The following is a 27,078-nucleotide window of genomic DNA, read 5'->3' as shown; positions in this document are numbered from 1 at the left end:
TTATTTATGAACATATCAAACATATCCTCTATAAAGAGGATCGTCACTCATCAGTATGTGGGGCTTCGGTTAGATCATTTGAGGTGTTCTTGACCGCTGCAACGCATAGCTAACCGGAAATCATACTGGAGCACTCGGTTAACTGGTGACCATACTGGAACATACGGTTTACCGGTGGTCATTCCGGAGCTCATGGGTTACCGGTGGTCATTCCGGAGCACATGGGTTACCGGTGGTCATTCCGGAGCACACGGTTTACCGGTGGTCATTCCGGAGCACATGGGTTACCGGTGGTCATTCCGGAGCACATGGCTTACCATTGGTCATACTGGAACATTACAATAGGAGCGCTATTCGGTGCCGTTTTTCATCAGTATGCTGCCGGTTTTGCCATGTATGGAAGTTCCGCGCTGGCGTTTATTAGCCTTTCATTAGTGAACCGCACAGACCACGTGAAATCGACCAGTGAGAAGCCGATAAATGCCAAGAAGCTGGCAGCCAGCTGATAAAAAACGGCGACCAAAACAGCACCAGCGTCAAGTAATTAATGGTGACACTGGAGCATAGCTGAGCCGTGGCCTGTGAGCGCCATCTGAAGCAGTCTGGCTGTTTTCTTTCTCGACCTGTCGAAGCGCGTTGAGGGATATTTCACTTCACATAACGTAGGTACGTCAAAACGTCACGCCCTGCGTTCATATCAATAGCTGTGGGCCGAGATGTGACGATGGAAGGTTTCTCGGTGCTACTTGCATTGATTTGTCCAGTATTGGATATCGGTGTTGCAATTGTTAAGTTTAAAAAAGCGTGGGCAAAAGTTCGCCGTGATCAGTAACGTTGAAAGCTGAGTCACTGACCGAGTTTGGCGCCGTTTTCAGGTGACTGGCGAGGAGCACTGCCGCGCGCGGGACGAGCTGGCCCACCTGGGCGCCCTCTACCACAGCTATCTGTCGAGCCGGCGGCGGCACCAGCTGCTGCTGCAGACCTACAAGGGCGGCGGCGAGCGCACCACGGCAGACACGGCCGCCATGGTCGGCTTCAAACTGCCGCACGATCCGCGCTGAGAGAGAGAGAGAGAGTATACCTAACACACACCGCGCGCCCGCCCGAGTCCATAGGCTGTGCTAGTTACCGTCGCCGCTACCGCTCTGTTGTGAACGTGAATTGAATAGAATGTCCACCTTATGCTTCATTGTTTTTCTTTAGTTTTCATTTGCTATTGATTGGATTATTTGCTGAATCATCGCACAAATATCTAACTCTTGGAGAGTTACTGAAGTAAGATACGACGGCGTCATGTGGATTTGTCCGAATAGGACTGTTTACGCGACAGGTTATGTTAAAACGCCGCGGCAGGTATAAATTCTGTGTATGAGCTCTGTTGGTATGCAGGGTGAGCCATAAAGATTTACCCATCGAAAATTTAATTTTGTTTCAAGGCGCGCTGACATAGCTATGTCATCTTTTACATACATATAACATGTATGAATTAGACTGGACCACAGCATACGACTGCGAAGTGAACTGAAGAGCACTGGCTAGGGGACTGTGGCATGGCGTTAACGCGGCATTAAGGCCACCCTCTGGTCATCCTTATTGTCACACTGAACTGTTATCTCTTGGGAGAAACCCTGGCCAGTGCCCCATATGTTTGTATTGTGGTCGGCGGCCAACCGGCCCGGAAAACAGGGAGCATACGCAGTGGGAGGGGATTCCTGAAGATATGCGGTGTTGGGCCGGCCTGTCAAAACTTTGCTGGTACGGCAAATGTGTTAGCTACGCTGGGAGTTAATCGATCATGCCAAGGCCAAATGGCCAGGGTATTGATTTAGTTGGATGTAGTCATCACTCATCAGTGCCAGCACGAGCAGCTGATGTCCTATGTTTTGATAACATTAATGTAAATGTGGTCACAGTTGAGTGTTTAGGTCGGACAGCCCCGCGCCGGACGTTTATCAATCGCTGGTATGTACACCGGGCGCTCGGCCCGGTAAACCCGGCTCGGGAAATTTCGAGAACAGGCTCATTGGAGCGAGCGTTCGACATATCTATCCCAGAAACCTTCTGCCGTTCCGAACGATTCGAATGTGGCCTAGCCTGAACGCGCGCACTGATAAAAGGTCGCGGGGTATCCCCGTCGGAAGCCTGAGAGCCGAACACGTGGGAAGGGAGACGGGGTCATCAAATGTAAACAAACAGCAGGTCATTGGTCGCAGTATATGCGGGAAACAGGCGATTGTGCTTTGTCGGGAACGCTGGTTTGAGGACATACTGGAAGTGGAACAATTTTCGCACGGACCCGTGCCATTTGCCAATGTTTGGGCCCCGCCCAGTAGCAGTGGTGATGTTTTGTTTTGGAGACCTGCGGCGCTCCGACGATGACGGCTGACGCTCGATGACGCACCATACATCCGGGACTTTGCTGACGACGCCGGCGGCGACCAATCGGCGGGCTCCACGGCGGCCGGCGCTGGCGGCGTTGACGTCAGCGGCCGGCCGACCAATCGGAGAGCGACACGCCGGTGTTGCGCCAGCCGCCGCTCGGCCGCAGTGTGACCGCAGGCTCCGGGAGCGCAGGTCGGCCGCCGCGGCATGGTGCAGAGGAGTAGAGAGCGGACAGTCGAGAGGCGGAGCAGAGGGGTCAGTCCACTGTGAGCCTGCGCAGCGCGGGCAGCTAGCGTCATGACAACAAAGATCATCATCACGCCGGCCAACCACGGTGTCTCGAAGGCGTCGGCGCTGGCCGGCGCGCCGCGCACGGTCCGGGTGGTGACGGTGGGCTCGCCGCCGTCGTCGGCCGGCCGCGGCCCGCAGACCCGGGTGCTGCAGGCCACGCCGACCACCACCGTGTCGCCGGCCGTTGTGCGGACCGTGCTGAAGCGGGTGTACACCAGCAGACCGGCGGAGAATGCCGTCACCACCACCACCACCACCCCGGCGCTGTCGGGGATCATGCCGAGCCCGCCGAAGAAACGGCAGAGGCTCGACCACCTCACCGCCGACCAGAAAAACCAGAGGAGGTGAGTACGCGGGCGGTTAACGCCCAGCGCTGCAGTAACGTCAATTCAAATTATCAGTAATTTCCGGCAACCATATAGCTGCATGTTTTCCCTGGATTTGAACCTTATGCCTGTTGCAGTCAGCTGCAGATTCTGCAAACACCGAACAGTGACGTCACAAAGATTATGCAGGAGCTTTAATCCACCGATAGCGTGTCGCCTGCGTTATGTAACCACCCTTGCACACCATATGGTCGTTGGTGGACCATATGGTGTGCAATATTAATGACTACGGTTTCTCTCTACAGAAAACTGAAGAACCGAGTAGCAGCTCAGACGGCCCGGGACCGTAAGAAGCTGCAGATGGACCTGCTGGAGAGCAGAGTCACCAGTCTGGAGCGTCAGGTGAGCACCGGGCGCCCTCTCCGGTACCGCACGCGGGGGGGGGGGGGAGGGGGGTCGGCTGGCGCGGTAGGTAAATACAGTACACCATGCCGCGGGGATTAACTGGCATTGGTAAGGAGAGTTTTTCACCCATTCCCGTTGCTTTGCTCGACGGCAATTTTTAACGTGATTGTTTGGGGAGCGCGTTTCAGTGTCCGTCGTGCAGAAAGTCGCGAACTCTTTATCTCGTTATCTCGTGTCGTGTTGTATCGATCCGCACGACCTAATCATTGCTTAGGTCAGCACTGACAAGTCGCTCGTCAGCAGGAATTGCGGACTTGCTACGTGATTTACATACTGGTGCCTGATTGTAAGGGCTATCGCTTTACATGCGGGCCGGGACGCAGTGGCTGTTTGCCGTCCCCTCTGCCGATTCCCGTTCTAACTCGCCCGCTCTCCTCCCGGCAGAACGACAAGCTACTCCAACAAAACGCCTTCCTGCAGAAGCAGAACGAGCTGCTGAGCCAGCAGAACGCGCTGCTACTGCAGCGGCTGGAACCGGCCGGCGCGGCCGCCCCCACCCCCCCTCCGTTGAGTCTGCAGCACTCATTAGTGGCCCTCAGCAGAAGGGACAGGAGTCGGGGAGGGCGGTGGCGGGCTGCTGGCTCTCAGCCTGCTCAGCTGGGCAGGCTTCCAGGTGGCACTGGCAGCGACAGTGACCAACACGCTGATCTGCTCGAGCTCATCAGTCGCTCGATATTCGGCGGCGAAGAGCCGGCGCGAGGGGACGCGTCCGCCGCCGGCGCTGCTCTGGTGGGGACCGCAGCAGAAGAGCTGGAGCCCAGCCATGATACGGTGACCGAGGACCCGGCGCAGGCGCTGCTCGCACTGCTCGAGGAGTCCGACTCGCCCGACTCGCCCGACTCTCCGGCGAGCAGCTCGGACGGCGCCGTGCCCGGCTCGCCGCGCGTCCCCGCCCCCGAGTCGCTCGAACTGGACGTGAAACCCCACATGGACGACCTCTGCAAGATGGAGGACCAACACTCCCCGACACCCTGGTCCATCTTCGACGACGAGCCCCTCGACGCTCAGCTGGACGACCAGCTTCTGCTGTTCCCCCAGTTGGTGTTGTAGATATAGAATTGATTTATTTATCCTTGTTCATATGATGCGACGTTACTTTGAAAATATTATAACCGAGCTGGGTGTAAAGGAAATATTCCCTGCCGTACATATTTACGACAGCGTTCCTTGTGAAGTGACCTGACTGTCGGTTTTGGCTGTAAATGTTCGGGCCCTGGGGCGAGTCCGGGCTGACCAATACATGAGAATGTGCACAACGAACGCGTCTGAGAGGAAAACGGACGAGATAAGAAAGTGGACGTGATGGAATGTAACTATGCGACGGGACGGACGGCGGGGTAGGCTGTAGTGAATGAGAATAAGCACCGAAACTGTTAGATCACGCGTGCATTCTCCTGGAAAGGGCCAGTCAGTTGAATGCCGTGCACTGAAATGAGCGACGGATGAAAGGAGATTCTCTGCTGTTCCTCAGATTCTCAAGCAAATTTAAGAGTTGGAATGACGAAAGCTCCTTATCGCGTAAATTTGGGGACTGATTTAACAGTTGAATGTCGGGTCAGGTTAACCGTGTCAACATGTTACATATCGACGGAATATGAAAGGCCTGGACGAGTGCAACGAACCCGGTAGCAGATTGGCAGGGTCACGCAATTATCATGCAGATCGTTTGATACAAATAGCGGTGGGCTACTGAAGCTATAATCCGGGTCCTCGCAAGTGTTGAACGAATGCTCTCGACTCTCGAGCGAGTGAAGGCCTCAGTTGAACTAACTTCAAACGTTTTTAAATCACGGATGGAAATAGTTGTGTACGACGTCGCATTGATCAACACTAAGTCGCATGCTCACGTATCCATGATATTTATTTGCGCACAATACCCTGTGCGATATTATAACAAAATGAGATGAATTACATCGTCCATTGGATGATGATGATGACCGACTTACAACAACGAACACTGGCGACACCATAATGTCGCACCTCACCGCCGCCAGTGGAGACGAGGGCCGGATGTCGGCTGACTAGTCGGACCGTGATAGCTCCAGGAGGCCCGCTCCCTCGAACGTGCCCGGCTGGAACTTGTACAGCTCCTGGAGCACCCCCACTGGCGACACAATAACGTAACGGTGTCAGGAGAACCGGTGAAACATAACAACGACGAGACAAAATACATGACTACAGTGCATACCGAGTCCCGACAAGCCAAATATAGGTACCCAGTCCACTGCATTGACAGGAAAACCCGAACACAACAGCCAAATAAACAAATGCGTATGAATAACAAAACGAAACAAACACTGGCGGTATATTAACCCTGTAATAAAATCCCTGATTCTATCGAAGCGCCACGGCGTGACAGGGTTAGTTTTGCCGTACTCGCCTGCCGCCCCATCCTAAGACCCTCTATGTCCTTCAGTTCAACATCCATCTCCCCTTTCTCAGACCCACCACCTTAATTCCCGTTACACCCACCCTCCCAGCTTTCTTACCGTGCTGGGCGGTGAGTCGCATCTCCCTCCAGCAGCGGCCCAGCGTTTCCATGGTAACCAGGTAGCGGAGCCGCTCGCGGGAGACGGACACGGAGAACTCGGCGTCCAGGTCGGCCAGCCGGTGGAGGGCGGAGAGCAGGAGCAACACGGCTGACGGCTCATCGGCGCCGCCTGGGCGAGTACCGTAACACGGATAAGATCATTGGTCACATGCTACCATACGGCACACCTGCGCCGCCTGGGCGCGGGTGACGGCGTGGGTCAGGTCACTGATCACCACAACACAGACAGTTTGGGATTCGGCTCAGAAATGATACTGCTCACTCCACACAGGAATGGACATTGGGATCTAGTTTGGGATTCGGCTCAGAAATGATACTGCTCACTCCACACAGGAATGGACATTGGGATCTACCATAACTGGGACGGATCTCGTCGCTTTCTTTTTATCATTATGACTTGAGGAAATATCGAGAAAATGACTTCAAACGGTGCAATGCGGCCACCGCGAAGTGAACGTGTTATCGAATGTTACCGAAGAGACACTCCCCCTGCTACTGACCGTGTTCCCCCCCGTCACCGACCGTGCCCCTCCTCTGTCACTAACCGTGCTGCCAGTGCCGTACGGCTGCGTGCAGCAGCTGCACCACTAATAGGGTGAGGTGGGCGCGGCAGCACGCCTGCGGGGGCAGTGCGGCCGGCCGCCACACCAGCAGGCCGACCAGCCGCAGCCAGCGGGCGTCGCAGGCGCCGCCGGCCGCCGACAGCTGCGGACACAGACATAAACACACGGCTGTGTTAGCTACTGTCGATAGCGTCATGGGCAGCGAGGGCTGGAGAGGAACGGTGAGGTGACCCCCGCTGGCTAGTTTACTGTTACACCGTGCGATCAGGCATTACACAGAAGCATGGTAAAAATGCACGTCCCTAATTAAACGCGTCGACTGTAGCTAGGTAATATCTGTCATTGGACTAATTAGTTATACCCGACGCTTGTCAGGTATTCAGTGCCAATAGGTAATGCTTGTGATTCAGCGATTACCACCTAACTTCCTGTATATTTTCCACAAAACATTCTATCCTCAAACCATTACAATGTGACCGCGCGTGACCGTACCGTACATAGGCGGCGGAACGGGGAGGGCACCGTCCGGGGCACTGTGCCCCCTTTGATTTTGGCATTTTAACATTAACCCTATGGGCGTTGCATGGAAAGAATGGGACCAAAAGTCGGTGGTGCCCCCTTAATTGAAGGTGTTCCGCCGCTACTGGTACCGTACCCACTTTCCCGTCCGGGTCCCACGACTGACCTTCCACCGTTTACCCTGCTGCGAGCTCAGGTCAGCCCGTCCGGTGGTCAGCGGCTGCCTCTGCGGCCCGTGGCGACTGTGACTCGCAGGCAGTCGGTAGCTGGACGGGGACGGAGGATCGGACGGCGCGCCCCGCTCGCAGCAGAGGATGTTCAGCTTCTTCATCAGACACGTGCCTGCGCGCAGAGGTTAGGTAGGTTACAGGGAGGGCCGCGCCGGGACATCGCAAATCGCAATACATTTCGCTGCGATGCCACGCATTACCCACCGGTCTGCTGACTTGCCCACATGGTGGTGTGCTCAGTGCCGAGCTTGTCGACGCAAAAATAAAGTTCACCGTGAAACTGGTACTGCGCAGCTGCTGAGATTTTAAATTATCACACTAGAAATGTTTCGAAGTGGTTCCAAAAAATGTTAACACCTACGCCACCGTTTACGCTCCTACGTCACCGCGCGTTCCCACGCCGTTGTTACCTGTGTGTTTCCGGGCGGGGGGCTCGGCCGGGGGCGGGGCGGCGCGGCACCAGAGGCCCGCTATCTGCCCTGTGCCGGCCGCACTGATCAGCAGCTCCAGCAGAGCCAATAACAGCCGGGACGGCGGCTTGGTGTTAAACACCTCGTGCACGACGGGACAGAGAGCCTGGAATCTGCGGGGACAGAGAGGGCGATTATTCAGTGCATGAGGTCAGAGCCTGGTCATTGGAATAAGATAGTGCATATGAAAAATTCAACGTATACGGCTGCAAACAACAACGCAAGTAAAAGTAGGTACCAGCAATAAAATGAAATACGGAAACAAGCAATAAACGCCTACGCCGGAATGCACACTAGACCGTTCGAAAAAAAAGTTATGAAGACGGAAACCATTCAAATAGATGCCATACCTAGTTATGCGGCGTTTGAAATCAGTGAATGGCGAGACTTGGTTCACAGCGTCAGTCCTTCCATTGGAATACGTACAGTTCGTCCGGGAGGGTGTCGCCGGCCATCGTCGCCAGCAGGACGGCGGTGTGCTCCATAATGTGGGCATTCGTCACTTCACCCTGGAAAACATCGCGACATTTATCAGTCGACAATGCAACGAAAACAGCTACTTTAACCAGAATGCACAATACACATAAAAAACTAGTTTTTAGTGGTTCTTTCACGATACCAAAGATGAATGGCTTACAATGCATTGTTTAATCATAAAAACTAACAGAAACCATCCGTGAAACCATTCGCATATGCTTGATAAGATAACTGAACTAGGCGATTACGAAGCCGAGTACTACTGATCTAGGCAATGACTGGTACTAAGTTGGGCGAATATGACGCCTGACGGGTACTGACCTGGGCGATGACGGGTACTGAACCAAGGAATGGTGGGTACTGACCTGGGCGATGGCGGGACGCAGCAGACTGAGGGAACTCACCTGGGCGATGGCGGGCCGCAGCAGTCGCGGCAGCAGCTCGGTCAGCGGCCGGTCAGCGGCCAGCCGCGCTGCCAGCGGCGCCGACCACTCGGCCAGCCGTCTGAGGGCGGTCAGCGCAGCCACGGCGGCCGTCTCCTCCTGCTGGAGAGCCTGGCGGGCCGCCGTCCGACGCCGGCCAGAGCCCAGCGTGCACACCTGCCTGGCAAAGCACAAACAGACAGCAAATATGTCAGGACAGTGAGAGGTGTCATAATGTCATGGAAGGCTCACTCACGGCTCCCATCAGCATTATGCTAATCGAGTCAGCCGAGCCCAACACAGCAGCTTTTAGATCGTCCAAAAGGGAAGCTCCGTGATCTGCAGCTGAGACACTTCAGTGGACTACTAGAAAAGGTCTGAATTATGGCCAACTCCCAGTCCTAATTACCACCCGGATTCCAATATATTCCGAGTTCTAAGGTCATCATTTCATGTCGTATTTCAACCCCGCTTTTCTAATTCACACCAACTTGACCGTTATCCGCAATATCCGTTTGACCAATATGACCGTTAGGAGTTAGGACCAACAGCCCCCGGCTCTCCATCACACCTGTCGTCAGCCCGGGTCGCCCGCAGCCGCTCCACGCTGTCTGAGAACGCGGCGAGCCGGCCGGTGGCGGCGGCGGCCAGCCGGTGGGCCGCGCCACTGGCCCGCTGCGGGTCCGGGTCGGCCAGCTCAGAGAGAGCGGCGCCGTCGAGCCAGCGGCAGTCGGCGCAGGCCCGCAGCACGGACAGCACCAGCTGGTGGGCGGCCACCTCGTCACCGTCTGTGTGGAGAGAGAAGGAGATACAGTCACCATCTATACACACAGAGAGAGACGGCCACATCGTCATCGTCTGTACGGAGATGGAGATACAGTCACCATCTATACACATACACGGAGACACGGCCACCTCGTCACCGTCTGTACGGGGACACAGACCGTCATCATCTATACACACACACGGAGACACGGCAAACCAGTCGCCAAACCAGCCTACGCACCTAGTCTCTCTTCACTGCATCGACGCCAAATGACGCATCATCGACCGGTGATCGCTAGCTAGGTACCTAAACACTGAGCACAACGCTCTTCAGCCCGCGTCTTCTCGGTAATTTCAACTGCATATCGACAGTAACACCCATCCGCCGCCAGCAGAGCCCACACTTCGACAGCTGTTTCCAAAGGAAAGCAGTTACTCCCATACGCTGATAGCGATAGGTATTGCGTCCTTAGCTGTGTTCGTACCTGGCTGCGACTCCTCAGGGTCCGGATCCGTCTGAGTGCCAGACGTCTCGGTCCGCGCTGCAAACTTCTCCGGTCGGCGAAACTCCGAGCTGAAAAGAAAAAGTACACAACCATTTTCGAGAATACATTAAAATGTCCCGCAGCGAAAAAAATGTTCCAGAAATGTTAAGCATATGCTAAGACATACGAACGGCAGCGCTTCATAGTCGAATGAGTAATCTAAAACAGAGCCACCCCAGTAGGGGGATGACCCAGACGAGTAGTCTGACCTGGTGACGAAGCGGCGAGCGGCGGCGAACGACTGGTCGGCGGAGTCGAGTCGCGGCGCCTTCCGCGGCGGACTGGCAGCGCGTCCGGGCGAGTCGCGCAGAGCCCGATACTGGCGGGTGACCTCGGCAAGCTCGTGGCTCTGTGGACAACACCGGCCCGTCAGTAGTCGCGACAACGGCATCGAGAAGGTAGGATCGTGACGTCCGGGCACACGCTACAAACAAATCTGCATTGCAGGGCAATGATGCAGTTGGTGAGTATGAAGGAAAACTAAACAAACACAAACACGGACTCTGGGAACTGGGAAGCCAGAATCAGTTGTCAATTTCTAACCGACGCTCATCGCTACATCCAAGACCCTAAATACAGCTACATCTACGACTAGATTGTCCTTCATCGCTGCACTGTGCCGACCTTGAACTGGAGCTCTGTGCGGAGCGTCTCCAGTTCCTTGTTGAGCGCCGCCGTGCTCTGCTCCAGACAGGAGTGCTGCTCCTGCAGCTGGCGCGAGCTCTCCAGGCGACAGTTCTCCAGCTCCCGACAGCGCCGTGTCAGCTCCTCCCGCAGAACAGACACCTGGCCAACGGCACAGAACACATCCCGTAAATAGACACAAAGACAACGTGCAACAGGCATGACGGTAGGGTGAGCCTAACAGGCAAATCTTTATTAGTTGACTGAGGGCCATACTATCAGTTTCATGATAATAGTCGATCGGGGTCGACAGTTCTGACTGGATTCGGAATCGGAGTCAATCTGGGAAGCCAGAGTCGGGGTTGGAGTTGCCGAAAATCCATCGACCCGCAGACCTGGCTGTTAGGGTTACGAAGGCAGAGTTGGAGTCCGTCAGAGTCGACAGTTCCGTCCAATTTGGAGTTGGGAGTCAATATTTGGAAGCCAGAGTCAGATCCAGATTCAGAGTCGGATCCATCGACTCCACAGGCCTGGTTATAACAAACTGCGGCTCACCTGCCCCTGCTGGGTGTACTTGTCGGCCTTTGCAGCGCGCAGCTGATCGCTGAGTGCCTGGTGGTCGCGCCGCAGCTGCTGCAGTTCAGACAGCGGCGCCGCGGGCTCCGGCGGCGGCACGCGGACGGTGCTGGGCGCCGCCACCGGCGGCTGCCGCTGTCCCCGAGCGCAAACGGCAATGTCAGACCAGTGGGCACGCGCATAACGAGCCAAAGTAACGGCTTAGGGGACAGACTGTCTGGGGGATCGGTCAGTTGAGAGCTCGGTTCATTGCAACTGTCTTCTGACTATCTATCCTGCTGTCAGTGACAGTGGCCCATTATAGGTCACATGAAGTCTGTGAGCCAGGTGCGCTGTTTCCAACAAAACATTCGACTCTAAATTGTAGCATTCTCGGAGCTTCTGGTTCAGTTAGTGACCATCAGGACCTCCACAACAAACTCTGCTCAACGTGAATAGGTCGTTTAGTTTGGTGCTTAGCATAACAAATCCATTCATTTGAAATTATTATTTAGAATGCTGGCTGCTAAGGACATTAACTTCAAGCATATCATTAAAAACCAGACCAATGGCATGTTTTGAGAACAGGCGTCCTTGCTAAATCATCACTTTGACCTCAGCTCAACCTTCACCAGACCATGCCTTCAGAGGTCTTAGCATACCTTGCTGTGTGTTGATGGGGCTGGGACATGGTCCTCAGTCAGTGGCCTGGCAAGATGTTGCGACTCCAGCAGCATCGCCTCCTCAAGAGCATCTTCCGGCAGTTCCTCACCCCAGACATCATCATCATCTGGGATTGGTGGAGGAGGTGGTGGGGGCGGAGGAGCGGCTGCCACAAATGACAGCGGCTTTCGACCCCCAGTGTTGTTCCTCCAGTTACTCATCTATCTCAGAATGAATCTGTAGGAAAACAACATAATATTAGCAACATGTCTACTGGTTCGAGTTGTTTGCAAACCACAGCTGCCACATGCCATTGTTTGGACTGCTTTCGGTCTTGGTCTCGGGACTCGATGCTTCTTGAGAACCCTCCGGCTTTTAGAACAAACAGGAGTTTGGCCTATTAGATGAAATAACTGATTAAATGTGTGACTCTCAATGCTATTACTGCATGTTTAGGTTTATCATAGGCAGCAGTTTTTCATCATAGAGGTTAGGAAATTCAGAAGATTCTAGGTGCCAAAGCATAAATTTGTAAAGAACAAATTCATCTGGACCAGACTGTCACTAGGACCAGAAAACGGGCTATTTCCAATATTGCCGCCTTGACGTGCAGCCTCAAAATACCATTTTGATTCTATACTGACCCGTGACCAATTACTGGCATAAGAATCGTACAAATAAGAAACCCATTTGACACCTGATAAACAAAAACTTCCACTGTGTAGGTGGCACAAAACATATAGATTGAATAAATTCACAGGCTTGCGGTAAAATTTTAGTATATTTGCCAGAACTAATTTCACGCTGGCATGGGGGACGCGCCCACAGCGAGCCCATTTTTTATGAGAAAGATAGCTTGTTGAACACTTCTTAGGCTTAATCTGCAGCTCAGGTATAAAACAACCAACAAATCTATTTTATTGTTTTGTAAATCCTTTTCCCACAAAACAAAATCAAAATTACACAGCTAGTAGCAGCCAACAAATTCAATTTTGAAAGCCGCGATTTTTAGTTGCGCCGTGACTGTGACAAGAGCGCAGAGTTCAAAGCCAAACAAGGTAAGAAATGCCCTCACGAAATAACTACTCGTGCCGCCACTGCGGGCGCCGAAAGAACATATCGAATGTTTTGTTTCAAACTGTTTGTTTTCTACGCAACAATATGATTAATTACAGCGCATTATGATTAATTCAATGTCTATTTTCTATAGTTTGCGGCCTGCCGGGTGGGGGGAGGGGGGGGGAATTAGGGGCGGCACATGTCTCGCTTGAGTTCACTCTCAGTCCGTCCAAACTCTTATAAATAAAAACGCTTGCATTTCGCTGTGTTATGCATTTCATCGGTTTGGTTTCCTATGAGTATATCGACACGACTTTTGAACCCGGTCTTGCTAATTATTTCTACATTGTCCACTTCGAGGTGTGTTTAACACTTTTTCCCAGTGGCGGCGGAAGCAGGGGGGCAAGGGGGGCAGCTGCACCCTAAAGCTATGGAAAGGGGCGCCTCGAAAATCTGTAGAGGAGGCAGGAAGTTAAGAGGTGCGGCAGCCATCATAAAGCTGAGCAGTGCGACACCGCAACTGACAAAGGCACTTGTGACACGAAGAGGGTGGTAATGACGTGGGAAAAGTATCTTTTGATATGCTGAAGAGTGGAGGGCATCCTTATCTGAAACAAAGGCAGATGCTGCCGACCCTGTCGAATATAATCTTGCCAGGCGATAAAGGCTAGGAGGGCGCAGCCACTCGAGAAGCGCGCCATGCGGAAGAGGGGCGCCTGCATGCGAAAGAGGGGCGCCTGTGTGTGGGACGAAAAAGAAACATTTATGGAGACATCTTTGAAGGCGATAGCCTCCGAACGCCAACGCGAACACATGAGGGCTTATAGCGTTGCAGGCTCCATGCGACAAAAAGGGGCGCCTGATGGCCGATATGCGAGAGGAAATTAGTTTGTGTAACATTTATCGGGGGCGGTTTGCCGTTTACAACATATGAATGTTGAGGGAGGTCCGAGATTGGGGCCTGTAAAATTGCACTGTCCGTATGGGCGGTTACACCCCTAGTGCTAGATGTCCGTCAAGACAGCCCATATTCAGCCCAGATTCAGCCCGGATTCAGCCCAGATTCGGGACACCTCCGATCAAGCTGAAACTCGCACACAATGTAGGCCATGACAAGCCCAATCCACAGTCTAAGTCATTCGGTGGCACTCCCAGCCGTTTGACCTACAGAGGTCAACAAAGGTCACGTAGCCCAAATTTGCACAGCAGATTGTGGCCCACCCAGTAGAGCTAGAGCGCTAAAATGGCACCAATCGACTCGCCAGCATCTAATCTTACTTTCCCAACACTCATTTGACCTCTCAAGGTCATGCGATGACCTAAGGTCATTTGTGGGCTATGTCGCAAATACACTTGCACAGCAGTTTTCGAGTAGATGGATTGACCGAATTCCAAATCAAAGCACATGATCGGGTAGCCCATAGGCCGTAGTAACTTTCCTTAAAAACCGCTTTTCGATATGTGACCCCGTTTGACCTCGGCAGGTCAAAATCTGCAAATAAACGACAATCAATACGTCGCAGCCCGGATTCAGCCCAGATTCGGGACACCTCCGATCAAGCTGAAACTCGCACACAATGTAGGCCATGACATGCCCAATCCACAGTCCAAGTCATTCGGTGGCACTCCCAGCCGTTTGACCTACAGAGGTCAACAAAGGTCACGTGGCCCAAATTTGCACAGCAGATTGTGGCCCACCCAGTAGAGCTAGAGCGCTAAAAATGGCACCAATCGACTCGCCAGCATCTAATCTTACTTTCCCAACACTCATTTGACCTCTCAAGGTCATGCGATGACCTAAGGTCATTTGTGGGCTATGTCGCAAATACACTTGCACAGCAGTTTTCGAGTAGATGGATTGACCGAATTCCAAATCAAAGCACATCATCGGGTAGCCCATAGGCCGTAGTAACTTTCCTTAAAAACCGCTTTTCGATATGTGACCCCGTTTGACCTCGGCAGGTCAAAATGTGCAAATAAACGACAATCAATACGTCGCAGCCCGGATTCAGCCCAGATTCGGGACACCTCCGATCAAGCTGAAACTCGCACACCGTGTAGGCCATGACATGCCCAATCCACAGTCCCAGTCATTCGGTGGCACTCCCAGGCGTTTGACCTACAGAGGTCAACAAAGGTCACATGGCCCAAATTTGCACAGCAGATTGTGGCCCACCCAGTAGAACTAGAGCGCTAAAAATGGCACCAATCGACTCGCCAGCATCTAATCTTACTTTCCCAACACTCATTTGACCTCTCAAGGTCATGCGATGACCTAAGGTCATTTGTGGGCTATGTCGAAAATACACTTGCACAGCAGTTTTCGAGTAGATGGATTGACCGAATTCCAAATCAAAGCACATGATCGGGTAGCCCATAGGCCGTAGTAACTTTCCTTAAAAACCGCTTTTCGATATGTGACCCCGTTTGACCTCGGCAGGTCAAAATGTGCAAATAAACGACACTCAATACGTCGCAGCACGGATTCAGCCCAGATTCGGGACACCTCCGATAAAGCTGAAAATCGCACACAATGTAGGCCATGACATGCCCAATCCACAGTCCAAGTCATTTGGTGGCACCCCCAGCCGTTTGACCTACAGAGGTCAACAAAGGTCAAATGGCCCAAATTTGCACAGCATATTGTGGCCCACCCAGTAGAGCTAGAGCGCTAAAAATGGCACCAATCGACTCGCCAGCATCTAATCTTACTTTCCCAACACTCATTTGACCTCTCAAGGTCATGCGATGACCTAAGGTCATTTGTGGGCTATATCGAAAATACAGTTGCACAGCAGTTTTCGAGTAGATGGATTGACCGAATTCCAAATCAAAGCACATCATCGGGTAGCTCATAGGCCGTAGTAACTTTCCTTAAAAACCGCTTTTTGATATGTGACCCCGTTTGACCTCGGCAGGTCAAAATGTGCAAATAAACGACACTCAATACGTCGCAGCCCGGATTCAGCCCAGATTCGGGACACCTCCGATCAAAATGAAAATCGCACACAATGTAGGCCATGACATGCCCAATCCACAGCCCAAGTCATTCGGTGGCACTCCCAGCCGTTTGACTTACAGAGGTCAGCAAAGGTCACGTTGCCCAAATTTGCACAGCAGATTGTGGCCCACAAATGACCTTAGGTCATTGCATGACCTTGAGAGGTCAAATGAGTGTTGGGAAAGTAAGATTAGATGCTGGCGAGTCGATTGGTGCCATTTTTAGCGCTCTAGCTCTACTGGGTGGGCCGCAATCTGCTGTGCAAATTTGGGCCACGTGACCTTCGCTGACCTCTGTAGGTCAAACGGCTGGGATTACCACCGAATGACTTGGACTGTGGATTGGGCATGTCATGGCCTACATTGTGTGCGATTTTCAGCTTGATCGGAGGTGTCCCGAATCTGGGCTGAATCCGGGCTTGACCGAATTATTGAGTATCGTTTATTTGCACATTTTGACCTGCCGAGGTCAAACGGGGTCACATATCGAGAAGCCGTTTTTAAAGAAAGTTACTACGGCCTATGGGCTACCCGATGATGTGCTTTGATTTGGAATTCGGTCAATCTATCTACTCGAAAACTGCTGTGCAACTGTATTTTCGATATAGCCCACAAATGACCTTAGGTCATCGCATGACCTTGAGAGGTCAAATGAGTGTTGGGAAAGTAAGATTAGATGCTGGCGAGTCGATTGGTGCCATTTTTAGCGCTCTAGCTCTACTGGGTGGGCCACAATCTGCTGTGCAAATTTGGGCCATGTGACCTTTGTTGACCTCTGTAGGTCAAACGCCTGGGAGTGCCACCGAATGACTGGGACTGTGGATTGGGCATGTCATGGCCTACACGGTGTGCGAGTTTCAGCTTGATCGGAGGTGTCCGGAATCTGGGCTGAATCCGTGCTGCGACGTATTGAGTGTCGTTTATTTGCACATTTTGACCTGCCGAGGTCAAACGGGGTCACATATCAAAAAGCGGTTTTTAAGGAAAGTTACTACGACCTATGGGCTACCCGATGATGTGCTTTGATTTGGAATTCGGTCAATCCATTTACTCGAAAACTGCTGTGCAAGTGTATTTGCGACATAGCCCACAAATGACCTTAGGTCATCGCATGACCTTGAGAGGTCAAATGAGTGTTGAGAAAGTAAGATTAGATGCTGGCGAGTCGATTGGTGCCATTTTTAGCGCTCTAGCTCTACTGGGTGGGCCACAATCTGCTGTGCAAATTTGGGCCACGTGACATTTGCTGACCTCTGTAGGTCAAACGGCTGGGAGTGCCACCGAATGACTTGGACTGTGGATTGGGCATGTCATGGCCTACACGGTGTGCGAGTTTCAGATTGATGGGAGGTGTCCCGAATCTGGGCTGAATCCGGGCGGCGTCGTATTGAGTGTCGTTTATTTGCACATTTTGACCTGCCGAGGTCAAACGGGGTCACATATCGAAAAGCGGTTTTTAAGGATAGTTACTACGGCCTATGGGCTACCCGATCATGTGCTTTGATTTGGAATTCGGTCAATCCATCTACTCGAAAACTGCTGTGCAAGTGTATTTTCGACATAGCCCACAAATGACCTTAGGTTATCCCATGACCTTGAGAGGTCAAATGAGTGTTGGAAAAGTAAGATTAGATGCTGGCGAGTCGATTGGTGCCATTTTTAGCGCTCTAGCTCTACTGGGTGGGCCACAATCTGCTGTGCAAATTTGGGCCATGTGACCTTTGTTGACCTCTGTAGGTCAAACGCCTGGGAGTGCCACCGAATGACTAGGACTGTAGATTGGGCATGTCATGGCCTACACGGTGTGCGAGTTTCAGCTTGATCGGAGGTGTCCCGAATCTGGGCTGAATCCGGGCTGCGACGTATTGAGTGTCGTTTATTTGCACATTTTGACCTGCCGAGGTCAAACGGGGTCACATATCGAAAAGCGGTTTTAAGGAAAGTTACTACGGCCTATGGGCTACCCGATGATGTGCTTTGATTTGGAATTCGGTCAATCCATCTACTCGAAAACTGCTGTGCAAGTGTATTTGCGATATAGCCCACAAATGACCTTAGGTCATCGAATGACCTTGAGAGGTCAAATGAGTATTGGGAAAGTAAGATTAGATGCTGGCGAGTCGATTGGTGCCATTTTTAGCGCTCTAGCTCTACTGGGTGGGCCACAATCTGCTGTGCAAATTTGGGCCACGTGACCTTTGCTGACCTCTGTAGGTCAAACGGCTGGGAGTGCCACCGAATGACTTAGACTGTGGATTGGGCTTGTCATGGCCTACATTGTGTGCGAGTTTCAGCTTGTTAGGAGGTGTCCCGAATCTGGGCTGAATCCGGGCTGCGACGTATTGAGTGTCGTTTATTTGCACATTTTGACCTGCCGAGGTCAAACGGGGTCACATATCGAAAAGCGGTTTTAAGGAAAGTTACTACGGCCTATGGGCTACCCGATGATGTGCTTTGATTTGGAATTCGGTCAATCCATCTACTCGAAAACTGCTGTGCAAGTGTATTTGCGATATAGCCCACAAATGACCTTAGGTCATCGAATGACCTTGAGAGGTCAAATGAGTATTGGGAAAGTAAGATTAGATGCTGGCGAGTCGATTGGTGCCATTTTTAGCGCTCTAGCTTTACTGGGTGGGCCACAATCTGGGCCCGTATTCACGTCGACATCTTACGATCAGTTTTCATCGTACGATCGATTTGGTATTCATGTTGACCATCTTAACTTTTTATCGTACGATCAGTCTGGATATTTAGGATACTTCTAATTCACGTTGACAATCTTAAGATAATTTGGTATTCATGTCAAAAGTCCTAGGATTCATCCTACGACCCAACTTTAAGATGTCGTAGCAGTTCCGAAGATTTGATTTTTAGCAGCATATTCCGGGACGACATAGAAAATGGATCCTCCGTCAAATGATACAGCAAACGAAATATATTCAAACAGTTATTAGTGAGCTATTCTTAACATTATAAAGGTACCACAGATTTAGTATGCTTCAAAGTTATTATGGAAATTATTTTACCATTAGGTATTATGGAAACTATATTATTATATTACAAATGATCATATGAAGAATAAATCGATAAAATATGCATTTTAACCCTCGCCGGCACAGGGGGGGGGGGGGGGGTTGATGCAACCCCCCTAAAGTTTTTCGCGAATAACTCGCGTAAAAAGCGGCCGATCGCGACGAAACTTTCAGTACCCTCGCATTGATCAATTTTACACCTACCCTGAAAATTTTATGACCCTGACCCAAATGACCTTTGACCTGTGACTTCTTTTCCGAGACCATGTTTGGCCGGAATCGCGATTCGGCGTATGTCGGCTCGCATTAGCCGCGCGTTTGCAAGCTTTTCGTGGTTTCAAACGTTCAAACATGTGATTTGATGTTGCTCCCATGCATTAGGGTGGGTGTCAAGGTCACCTGAAGGTCATTGACCTTTGGTGACCTCATCCAAAGTACTCCAGGCCTTATATGAAGGATTGTGTACCGTTTTGACAGTTTAAGACGAGAGGCGCCCATTGCGAAGTCCTGAAGTCCATGCTACTGAAAGCCCGATTTCAGGTGTTTGACCTGACCTTGACCCGACATTGGCTGTATGCATTGGCTGTAAGCAGCATGCTGATTGGCTGACGATGACGTGGCTGCATTCCTGTGCAAGGCACGCATTCCTCGGAACGAGAAATGGAAGATCTTCGTCTAGGGTGATCGTTGAGCCGTAAAAGCTCCTGATTTGTGCTAGTCTCAGCTCAAGCTACGAAACTGCTATTCCAGTTCAAAACCCCATGTTAAAAGTGAACTATTTCCTTTAATATTTTTCAATGAAATTTGGTTGATATTCATTTTTGCTCACTCTCTAGGTACCATGCAACACTACTTGTATGCCAATTCATTAACTTTTTTGAAGGTGGAGCAGGGAGGGTCCTTTTAAGCACGAACCACCCTACTAGTCGGTCCCCAACGGTGCACCAAATTTGAGCGCGTGTGCAATTTTGCGCGTGCGCACGTGCCAATTGCGTCACAATTGACTTTTGCTCGGCACCCTCCTAAGCGATTCCTAAAGGTGTACCAAATTTAAGCGCAATCGGCCCACACTGAAAACTTTTTTACTCCCGGCTGGGGGGTAAACCCTCGAAACGGGGGTATATCTTTAGGGGTCACCCTTGAAACGGGAGTTACCAGTCAGAGTTCTGCAATTTACCCTTCCAATTACTCTCCAACTTGCTCACCTCCCTTTAACTACTCTCGATTCGAGGGTCACGTACTCCCTGATCTGGGGTATATAACCCTCAAAAAGCGGATCTGTCGTTTTTACTCTCGATTCGAGGGTCACGGGTTCAGGTCGAGCGGGTACCCGACCCTCGTTTCGGGAGTAATTTTGCCGCGCATGCGCGGGAGGAACTGCGTCGCCACGCCATATTGTGTCTCGAGAGGCGTTGGTTGTGCAGCAGTGCTCAGCGTGTTGGTGCGACAAAAAGCGGTGCAGCAGTGATTCAATAGCATCTAAGCAAAGGAAAAATGAAGGCTGATCGATCAATAAGCACGACAAATTCATCCCATCATTTCAAAATACAAAAGCTTGCCAAGAAGATGGAAGATGCTGAGGGGCCGTTGGAAGGACGAGAGGTGAGATTTTTAATGTGTATTGTATCCAATTGAAACTCTCTCTCCCTCTCTCTCTCTCTCTCTCTCTCTCTCTCTCTCTCTCTCTCTCTCTCTCTCCCTCTGTCCTCTATCTCTTCTTCTTTCGGTAGTTCTTTGCCTTTGTCTTTCTCGTTCTCGATCCCCTACGCAGACGTTTTTCTCCACGACAAAGGGTTACCCTTTCCATTTACCCCCTGTCGTTGGGTAATTTTTACCCCATTATAAAGGGTAAAGAACGGGGGTAACTCCTTGTCAGAGGGTTAACGCCGGGGGTAACTCCCTGTCAGAGGGTAAATGAAAAGGGTCTACCCTCTGTGCGAGTGTAATTAAAAGGGTTTACCCCTGGATCGGGGGTAAAATCGAAAGGGTTCACTCCCTGTGCGAGGGTATCCTAGAAGAGTTACTCCACGGTGGGGTGTAAAAAACGTCTGCGGAGTACGCTACTCCGTAACAGCGGGTTTACCCCCCAGCCGGGAGTAAAAAAGTTTACAGTGCAGCCGTTCTCGAGATCCGGATGCGGCCTATTGCGCGTGCACACGTGCGAAGTGCGAACAGGGTCACAATTGACTTTTGCTCGACAACCTCCTGAGCGATTCCTAAAGGCGCACCAAATTTAATCGCAATCGGCCTAGCCGTCCTCGAGATCCGGAAGCGGCCTGCTGCGCGCGCGCACGTGCAACCGGAGTCACAAATGACATTTGCTCGGCACCCTCTTAAGTGGTTCCTAAAGGTGTACCAAATTTGGGCGCAATCGGCCTCGCCGTTCTCTATATATGGAAGCGGCCTCCTGCACGTGCGCACGTGCAAACGGGGTCCCAAACGACTTTTGCCCGGCACGCTACTAAGCGGTCCCTACCGGTGTGCCAATTTTGAGCGCAATTGGTCCAGCCGTTCCCGAGATCTAGGAGCGACCACTGCACGTGCGCACGTGCAGTAGTACCCCTAACGTGACACATGGAAATGCATTGCCCGATGAGTGCCTACCAGCATGCCAAGTTTCAGCGCAATGGGCACGATAATTACATAGTTATTGTAATTGCTACAAACATGACATTTCTTTATTATGCACGTGGCACGTGCAGCCATGGTCACCCACATGCATCGAGAAAAGTCGTGTCCTTGGCAGAATGGATGAATATACCCTACAAAGATATTTCCTAGTAAATCGATCCTGTGCTTACTCAGACATAATCCTCTCAAAAACGTAAATTCAGCAGAACGACTTTGGGTTCTGAGGTGACTCCCTTGGCTTCGCAAGAGCCACATGACACGGCGATCACCCAGGTGCATCAAGAGTAGTCAATTACGAGGTAGGAGGGATGGGGCTACCAAACAAAAAAGACCGTGGTTCAATCGGCCCAACGGTGGCCGAGATAAAAGCTTCTCAAAAGCGTAATAGGGCGGGCCGGTCCGAGCTGTACCTACCACTCATACTGATATTTTCCCGTTACATTGAAAGCTCTTTTTCGTGCTCGCTCGCAAGAAAAAAATCATAAACAACAATTTCAATACCTAAATATACAATTCATAAGCATAGGTGACGTCTTACGACAGCTCAGTGAGTAGTCGTATCTTCCCAATACCTTCATCATTAAGGTCTTACGATCATCTTAAGATTCGAGTTAAGATGTCCCGACGTGAATCGCACTTACGATCGATCGTACGACAAATGTCTACGACCAAAATTTTGATCGTAAGATAAATCTTAACTGTTTGCGATGCCAACGTGAATACCAAATTATCGTACGACAAAGAGCGATCGTAAGATAAATCTTACGAAAAATTCCGACGTGAATACGGGCCCTGCTGTGCGAATTTGGGCCACGTGACCTTTGCTGACCTCTGTAGGTCAAACGGCTGGGAGTGCCACCGAATGACTTAGACTGTGGATTGGGCTTGTCATGGCCTACATTGTGTGCGAGTTTCAGCTTGTTAGGAGGTGTCCCGAATCTGGGCTGAATCCGGGCGGCGTCGTATTGAGTGTCGTTTATTTGCACATTTTGACCTGCTGAGGTCAAACGGGGTCACATATCGAAAAGCGGTTTTTAAGGAAAGTTACTACGGCCTATGGGCTACCCGATCATGTGCTTTGATTTGGAATTCGGTCAATCCATCTACTCGAAAACTGCTGTGCAAGTGTATTTTCGACATAGCCCACAAATGGCCTTAGGTCATCGCATGACCTTGAGAGGTCAAATGAGTGTTGAGAAAGTAAGATTAGATGCTGGGGAGTCGATTGGTGCCATTTTTAGCGCTCTAGTTCTACTGGGTGGGCCACAATCTGCTGTGCAAATTTGGGCCACGTGACCTTTGTTGACCTCTGTAGGTCAAACGCCTGGGAGTGCCACCGAATGACTGGGACTGTGGATTGGGCATGTCATGGCCTACACGGTGTGCGAGTTTCAGATTGATCGGAGGTGTCCCGAATCTGGGCTGAATCCGGGCGGCGTCGTATTGAGTGTCGTTTATTTGCACATTTTGACCTGCCGAGGTCAAACGGGGTCACATATCGAAAAGCAGTTTTTAAGGAAAGTTACTACGGCCTATGGGCTACCCGATCATGTGCTTTGATTTGGAATTCGGTCAATCCATCTACTCGAAAACTGCTGTGCAAGTGTATTTGCGATATAGCCCACAAATGACCTTAGGTCATCGAATGACCTTGAGAGGTCAAATGAGTGTTGGGAAAGTAAGATTAGATGCTGGCGAGTCGATTGGTGCCATTTTTAGCGCTCTAGCTCTACTGGGTGGGCCACAATCTGCTGTGCAAATTTGGGCCACGTGACCTTTGCTGACCTCTGTAGGTCAAACGGCTGGGAGTGCCACCGAATGACTTGACTGTGGATTGGGCTTGTCATGGCCTACATTGTGTGCGAGTTTCAGCTTGTTCGGAGGTGTCCCGAATCTGGGCTGAATCCGGGCGGCGTCGTATTGAGTGTCGTTTATTTGCACATTTTGACCTGCCGAGGTCAAACGGGGTCACATATCGAAAAGCGGTTTTTAAGGAAAGTTACTACGGCCTATGGGCTACCCGATCATGTGCTTTGATTTGGAATTCGGTCAATCCATCTACTCGAAAACTGCTGTGCAAGTGTATTTTCGACATAGCCCACAAATGGCCTTAGGTCATCGCATGACCTTGAGAGGTCAAATGAGTGTTGAGAAAGTAAAATTAGATGCTGGGGAGTCGATTGGTGCCATTTTTAGCGCTCTAGTTCTACTGGGTGGGCCACAATCTGCTGTGCAAATTTGGGCCACGTGACCTTTGTTGACCTCTGTAGGTCAAACGCCTGGGAGTGCCACCGAATGACTGGGACTGTGGATTGGGCATGTCATGGCCTACACGGTGTGCGAGTTTCAGATTGATCGGAGGTGTCCCGAATCTGGGCTGAATCCGGGCGGCGTCGTATTGAGTGTCGTTTATTTGCACATTTTGACCTGCCGAGGTCAAACGGGGTCACATATCGAAAAGCGGTTTTTAAGGAAAGTTACTACGGCCTATGGGCTACCCGATCATGTGCTTTGATTTGGAATTCGGTCAATCCATCTACTCGAAAACTGCTGTGCAAGTGTATTTGCGATATAGCCCACAAATGACCTTAGGTCATCGAATGACCTTGAGAGGTCAAATGAGTGTTGGGAAAGTAAGATTAGATGCTGGCGAGTCGATTGGTGCCATTTTTAGCGCTCTAGCTCTACTGGGTGGGCCACAATCTGCTGTGCAAATTTGGGCCACGTGACCTTTGCTGACCTCTGTAGGTCAAACGGCTGGGATTACCACCGAATGACTTGGACTGTGGATTGGGCATGTCATGGCCTACATTGTGTGCGATTTTCAGCTTGATCGGAGGTGTCCCGAATCTGGGCTGAATCCGGGCTTGACCGAATTATTGAGTATCGTTTATTTGCACATTTTGACCTGCCGAGGTCAAACGGGGTCACATATCGAGAAGCCGTTTTTAAAGAAAGTTACTACGGCCTATGGGCTACCCGATGATGTGCTTTGATTTGGAATTCGGTCAATCTATCTACTCGAAAACTGCTGTGCAACTGTATTTTCGATATAGCCCACAAATGACCTTAGGTCATCGCATGACCTTGAGAGGTCAAATGAGTGTTGGGAAAGTACGATTAGATGCTGGCGAGTCGATTGGTGCCATTTTTAGCGCTCTAGCTCTACTGGGTGGGCCACAATCTGCTGTGCAAATTTGGGCCATGTGACCTTTGTTGACCTCTGTAGGTCAAACGCCTGGGAGTGCCACCGAATGACTGGGACTGTGGATTGGGCATGTCATGGCCTACACGGTGTGCGAGTTTCAGCTTGATCGGAGGTGTCCCGAATCTGGGCTGAATCCGTGCTGCGACGTATTGAGTGTCGTTTATTTGCACATTTTGACCTGCCGAGGTCAAACGGGGTCACATATCAAAAAGCGGTTTTTAAGGAAAGTTACTACGACCTATGGGCTACCCGATGATGTGCTTTGATTTGGAATTCGGTCAATCCATCTACTCGAAAACTGCTGTGCAAGTGTATTTGCGACATAGCCCACAAATGACCTTAGGTCATCGCATGACCTTGAGAGGTCAAATGAGTGTTGAGCAAGTAAGATTAGATGCTGGCGAGTCGATTGGTGCCATTTTTAGCGCTCTAGTTCTACTGGGTGGGCCACAATCTGCTGTGCAAATTTGGGCCACGTGACCTTTGTTGACCTCTGTAGGTCAAACGCCTGGGAGTGCCACCGAATGACTGGGACTGTGGATTAAGCATGTCATGGCCTACACGGTGTGCGAGTTTCAGATTGATCGGAGGTGTCCCGAATCTGGGCTGAATCCGGGCGGCGTCGTATTGAGTGTCGTTTATTTGCACATTTTGACCTGCCGAGGTCAAACGGGGTCACATATCGAAAAGCGGTTTTTAAGGAAAGTTACTACGGCCTATGGGCTACCCGATCATGTGCTTTGATTTGGAATTCGGTCAATCCATCTACTCGAAAACTGCTGTGCAAGTGTATTTGCGATATAGCCCACAAATGACCTTAGGTCATCGAATGACCTTGAGAGGTCAAATGAGTGTTGGGAAAGTAAGATTAGATGCTGGCGAGTCGATTGGTGCCATTTTTAGCGCTCTAGCTCTACTGGGTGGGCCACAATCTGCTGTGCAAATTTGGGCCACGTGACCTTTGCTGACCTCTGTAGGTCAAACGGCTGGGAGTGCCACCGAATGACTTAGACTGTGGATTGGGCATGTCATGGCCTACACGGTGTGCGAGTTTCAGCTTGATCGGAGGTGTCCCGAATCTGGGCTGAATCCGGGCTGCGACGTATTGAGTGTCGTTTATTTGCACATTTTGACCTGCCGAGGTCAAACGGGGTCACATATCGAAAAGCGGTTTTAAGGAAAGTTACTACGGCCTATGGGCTACCCGATGATGTGCTTTGATTTGGAATTCGGTCAATCCATCTACTCGAAAACTGCTGTGCAAGTGTATTTGCGATATAGCCCACAAATGACCTTAGGTCATCGAATGACCTTGAGAGGTCAAATGAGTATTGGGAAAGTAAGATTAGATGCTGGCGAGTCGATTGGTGCCATTTTTAGCGCTCTAGCTCTACTGGGTGGGCCACAATCTGCTGTGCAAATTTGGGCCACGTGACCTTTGCTGACCTCTGTAGGTCAAACGGCTGGGAGTGCCACCGAATGACTTAGACTGTGGATTGGGCTTGTCATGGCCTACATTGTGTGCGAGTTTCAGCTTGTTCGGAGGTGTCCCGAATCTGGGCTGAATCCGGGCGGCGTCGTATTGAGTGTCGTTTATTTGCACATTTTGACCTGCCGAGGTCAAACGGGGTCACATATCGAAAAGCGGTTTTTAAGGAAAGTTACTACGGCCTATGGGCTACCCGATCATGTGCTTTGATTTGGAATTCGGTCAATCCATCTACTCGAAAACTGCTGTGCAAGTGTATTTTCGACATAGCCCACAAATGGCCTTAGGTCATCGCATGACCTTGAGAGGTCAAATGAGTGTTGAGAAAGTAAGATTAGATGCTGGGGAGTCGATTGGTGCCATTTTTAGCGCTCTAGTTCTATTGGGTGGGCCACAATCTGCTGTGCAAATTTGGGCCACGTGACCTTTGTTGACCTCTGTAGGTCAAACGCCTGGGAGTGCCACCGAATGACTGGGACTGTGGATTGGGCATGTCATGGCCTACACGGTGTGCGAGTTTCAGATTGATCGGAGGTGTCCCGAATCTGGGCTGAATCCGGGCGGCGTCGTATTGAGTGTCGTTTATTTGCACATTTTGACCTGCCGAGGTCAAACGGGGTCACATATCGAAAAGCGGTTTTTAAGGAAAGTTACTACGGCCTATGGGCTACCCGATCATGTGCTTTGATTTGGAATTCGGTCAATCCATCTACTCGAAAACTGCTGTGCAAGTGTATTTGCGATATAGCCCACAAATGACCTTAGGTCATCGAATGACCTTGAGAGGTCAAATGAGTGTTGGGAAAGT

General features: G+C 51.1%; 2 protein-coding genes across 3 annotated transcripts; one reads left to right on the top strand and one right to left on the bottom strand.

Moving 5' to 3' along the window:
• The first annotated feature begins 2,415 nt into the window (after window positions 1-2,415).
• On the top strand, window positions 2,416-4,514 carry LOC122364550 (transcriptional activator hacA-like). Its single transcript, XM_043335043.1, has 3 exons — window positions 2,416-3,017; window positions 3,305-3,401; window positions 3,849-4,514. The coding sequence occupies exons 1-3, from the start codon at window positions 2,680-2,682 to the stop codon at window positions 4,512-4,514; spliced, it is 1,101 nt and encodes a 366-aa protein (XP_043190978.1). The 5' UTR covers window positions 2,416-2,679.
• A 793-nt stretch (window positions 4,515-5,307) lies between these two features.
• Window positions 5,308-12,851, bottom strand: LOC122364552. 2 transcript variants are annotated; one of them, XM_043335047.1, is made up of 14 exons: window positions 12,812-12,851; window positions 11,848-12,085; window positions 11,186-11,341; window positions 10,631-10,792; window positions 10,216-10,355; window positions 9,947-10,035; window positions 9,268-9,484; window positions 8,679-8,877; window positions 8,224-8,306; window positions 7,738-7,910; window positions 7,264-7,439; window positions 6,561-6,720; window positions 5,954-6,124; window positions 5,308-5,568 (listed from the first exon to the last, which is right to left on the bottom strand). In XM_043335047.1, exons 2-14 carry the CDS (start codon window positions 12,067-12,069, stop codon window positions 5,486-5,488), a joined length of 2,031 nt encoding a protein of 676 aa, XP_043190982.1. In that variant the 5' UTR covers window positions 12,070-12,085; window positions 12,812-12,851; the 3' UTR covers window positions 5,308-5,485. The 2 variants fall into 2 exon arrangements, with proteins under 2 accessions (XP_043190982.1, XP_043190983.1); XM_043335048.1 differs by having other exon boundaries at window positions 12,757-12,813.
• Between the last annotated feature and the right edge of the window lie 14,227 nt (window positions 12,852-27,078).

Source organism: Amphibalanus amphitrite, unplaced genomic scaffold (assembly GCF_019059575.1).
Source record: "Amphibalanus amphitrite isolate SeventyFive unplaced genomic scaffold, NRLGWU_Aamphi_draft 000682F_arrow, whole genome shotgun sequence".
Classification (NCBI taxonomy): domain Eukaryota; kingdom Metazoa; phylum Arthropoda; class Thecostraca; order Balanomorpha; family Balanidae; genus Amphibalanus; species Amphibalanus amphitrite.
The sequence above is the reverse complement of the archived record's forward strand: the minus strand, read 5'-3'. Positions and strand labels throughout refer to the sequence as shown.

Excerpts from the sequence above, each read along its gene's own strand:
- LOC122364550 (XM_043335043.1), top strand. The coding sequence starts at position 2,680 with ATGACAACAAAGATCATCATCACGCCGGCCAACCACGGTGTCTCGAAG. Across the intron at positions 3,018-3,304 it reads GACCAGAAAAACCAGAGGAG|AAAACTGAAGAACCGAGTAG; the intron begins GTGAGTACGCGG and ends TTCTCTCTACAG. Across the intron at positions 3,402-3,848 it reads TCACCAGTCTGGAGCGTCAG|AACGACAAGCTACTCCAACA; the intron begins GTGAGCACCGGG and ends TCCTCCCGGCAG.
- LOC122364552 (XM_043335047.1), bottom strand. The coding sequence starts at position 12,069 with ATGAGTAACTGGAGGAACAACACTGGGGGTCGAAAGCCGCTGTCATTT. Across the intron at positions 8,307-8,678 it reads TGCGGCCCGCCATCGCCCAG|GGTGAAGTGACGAATGCCCA; the intron begins GTGAGTTCCCTC and ends GATGTTTTCCAG. Across the intron at positions 6,721-7,263 it reads AGCAGGGTAAACGGTGGAAG|CTGTCGGCGGCCGGCGGCGC; the intron begins GTCAGTCGTGGG and ends CTGTGTCCGCAG.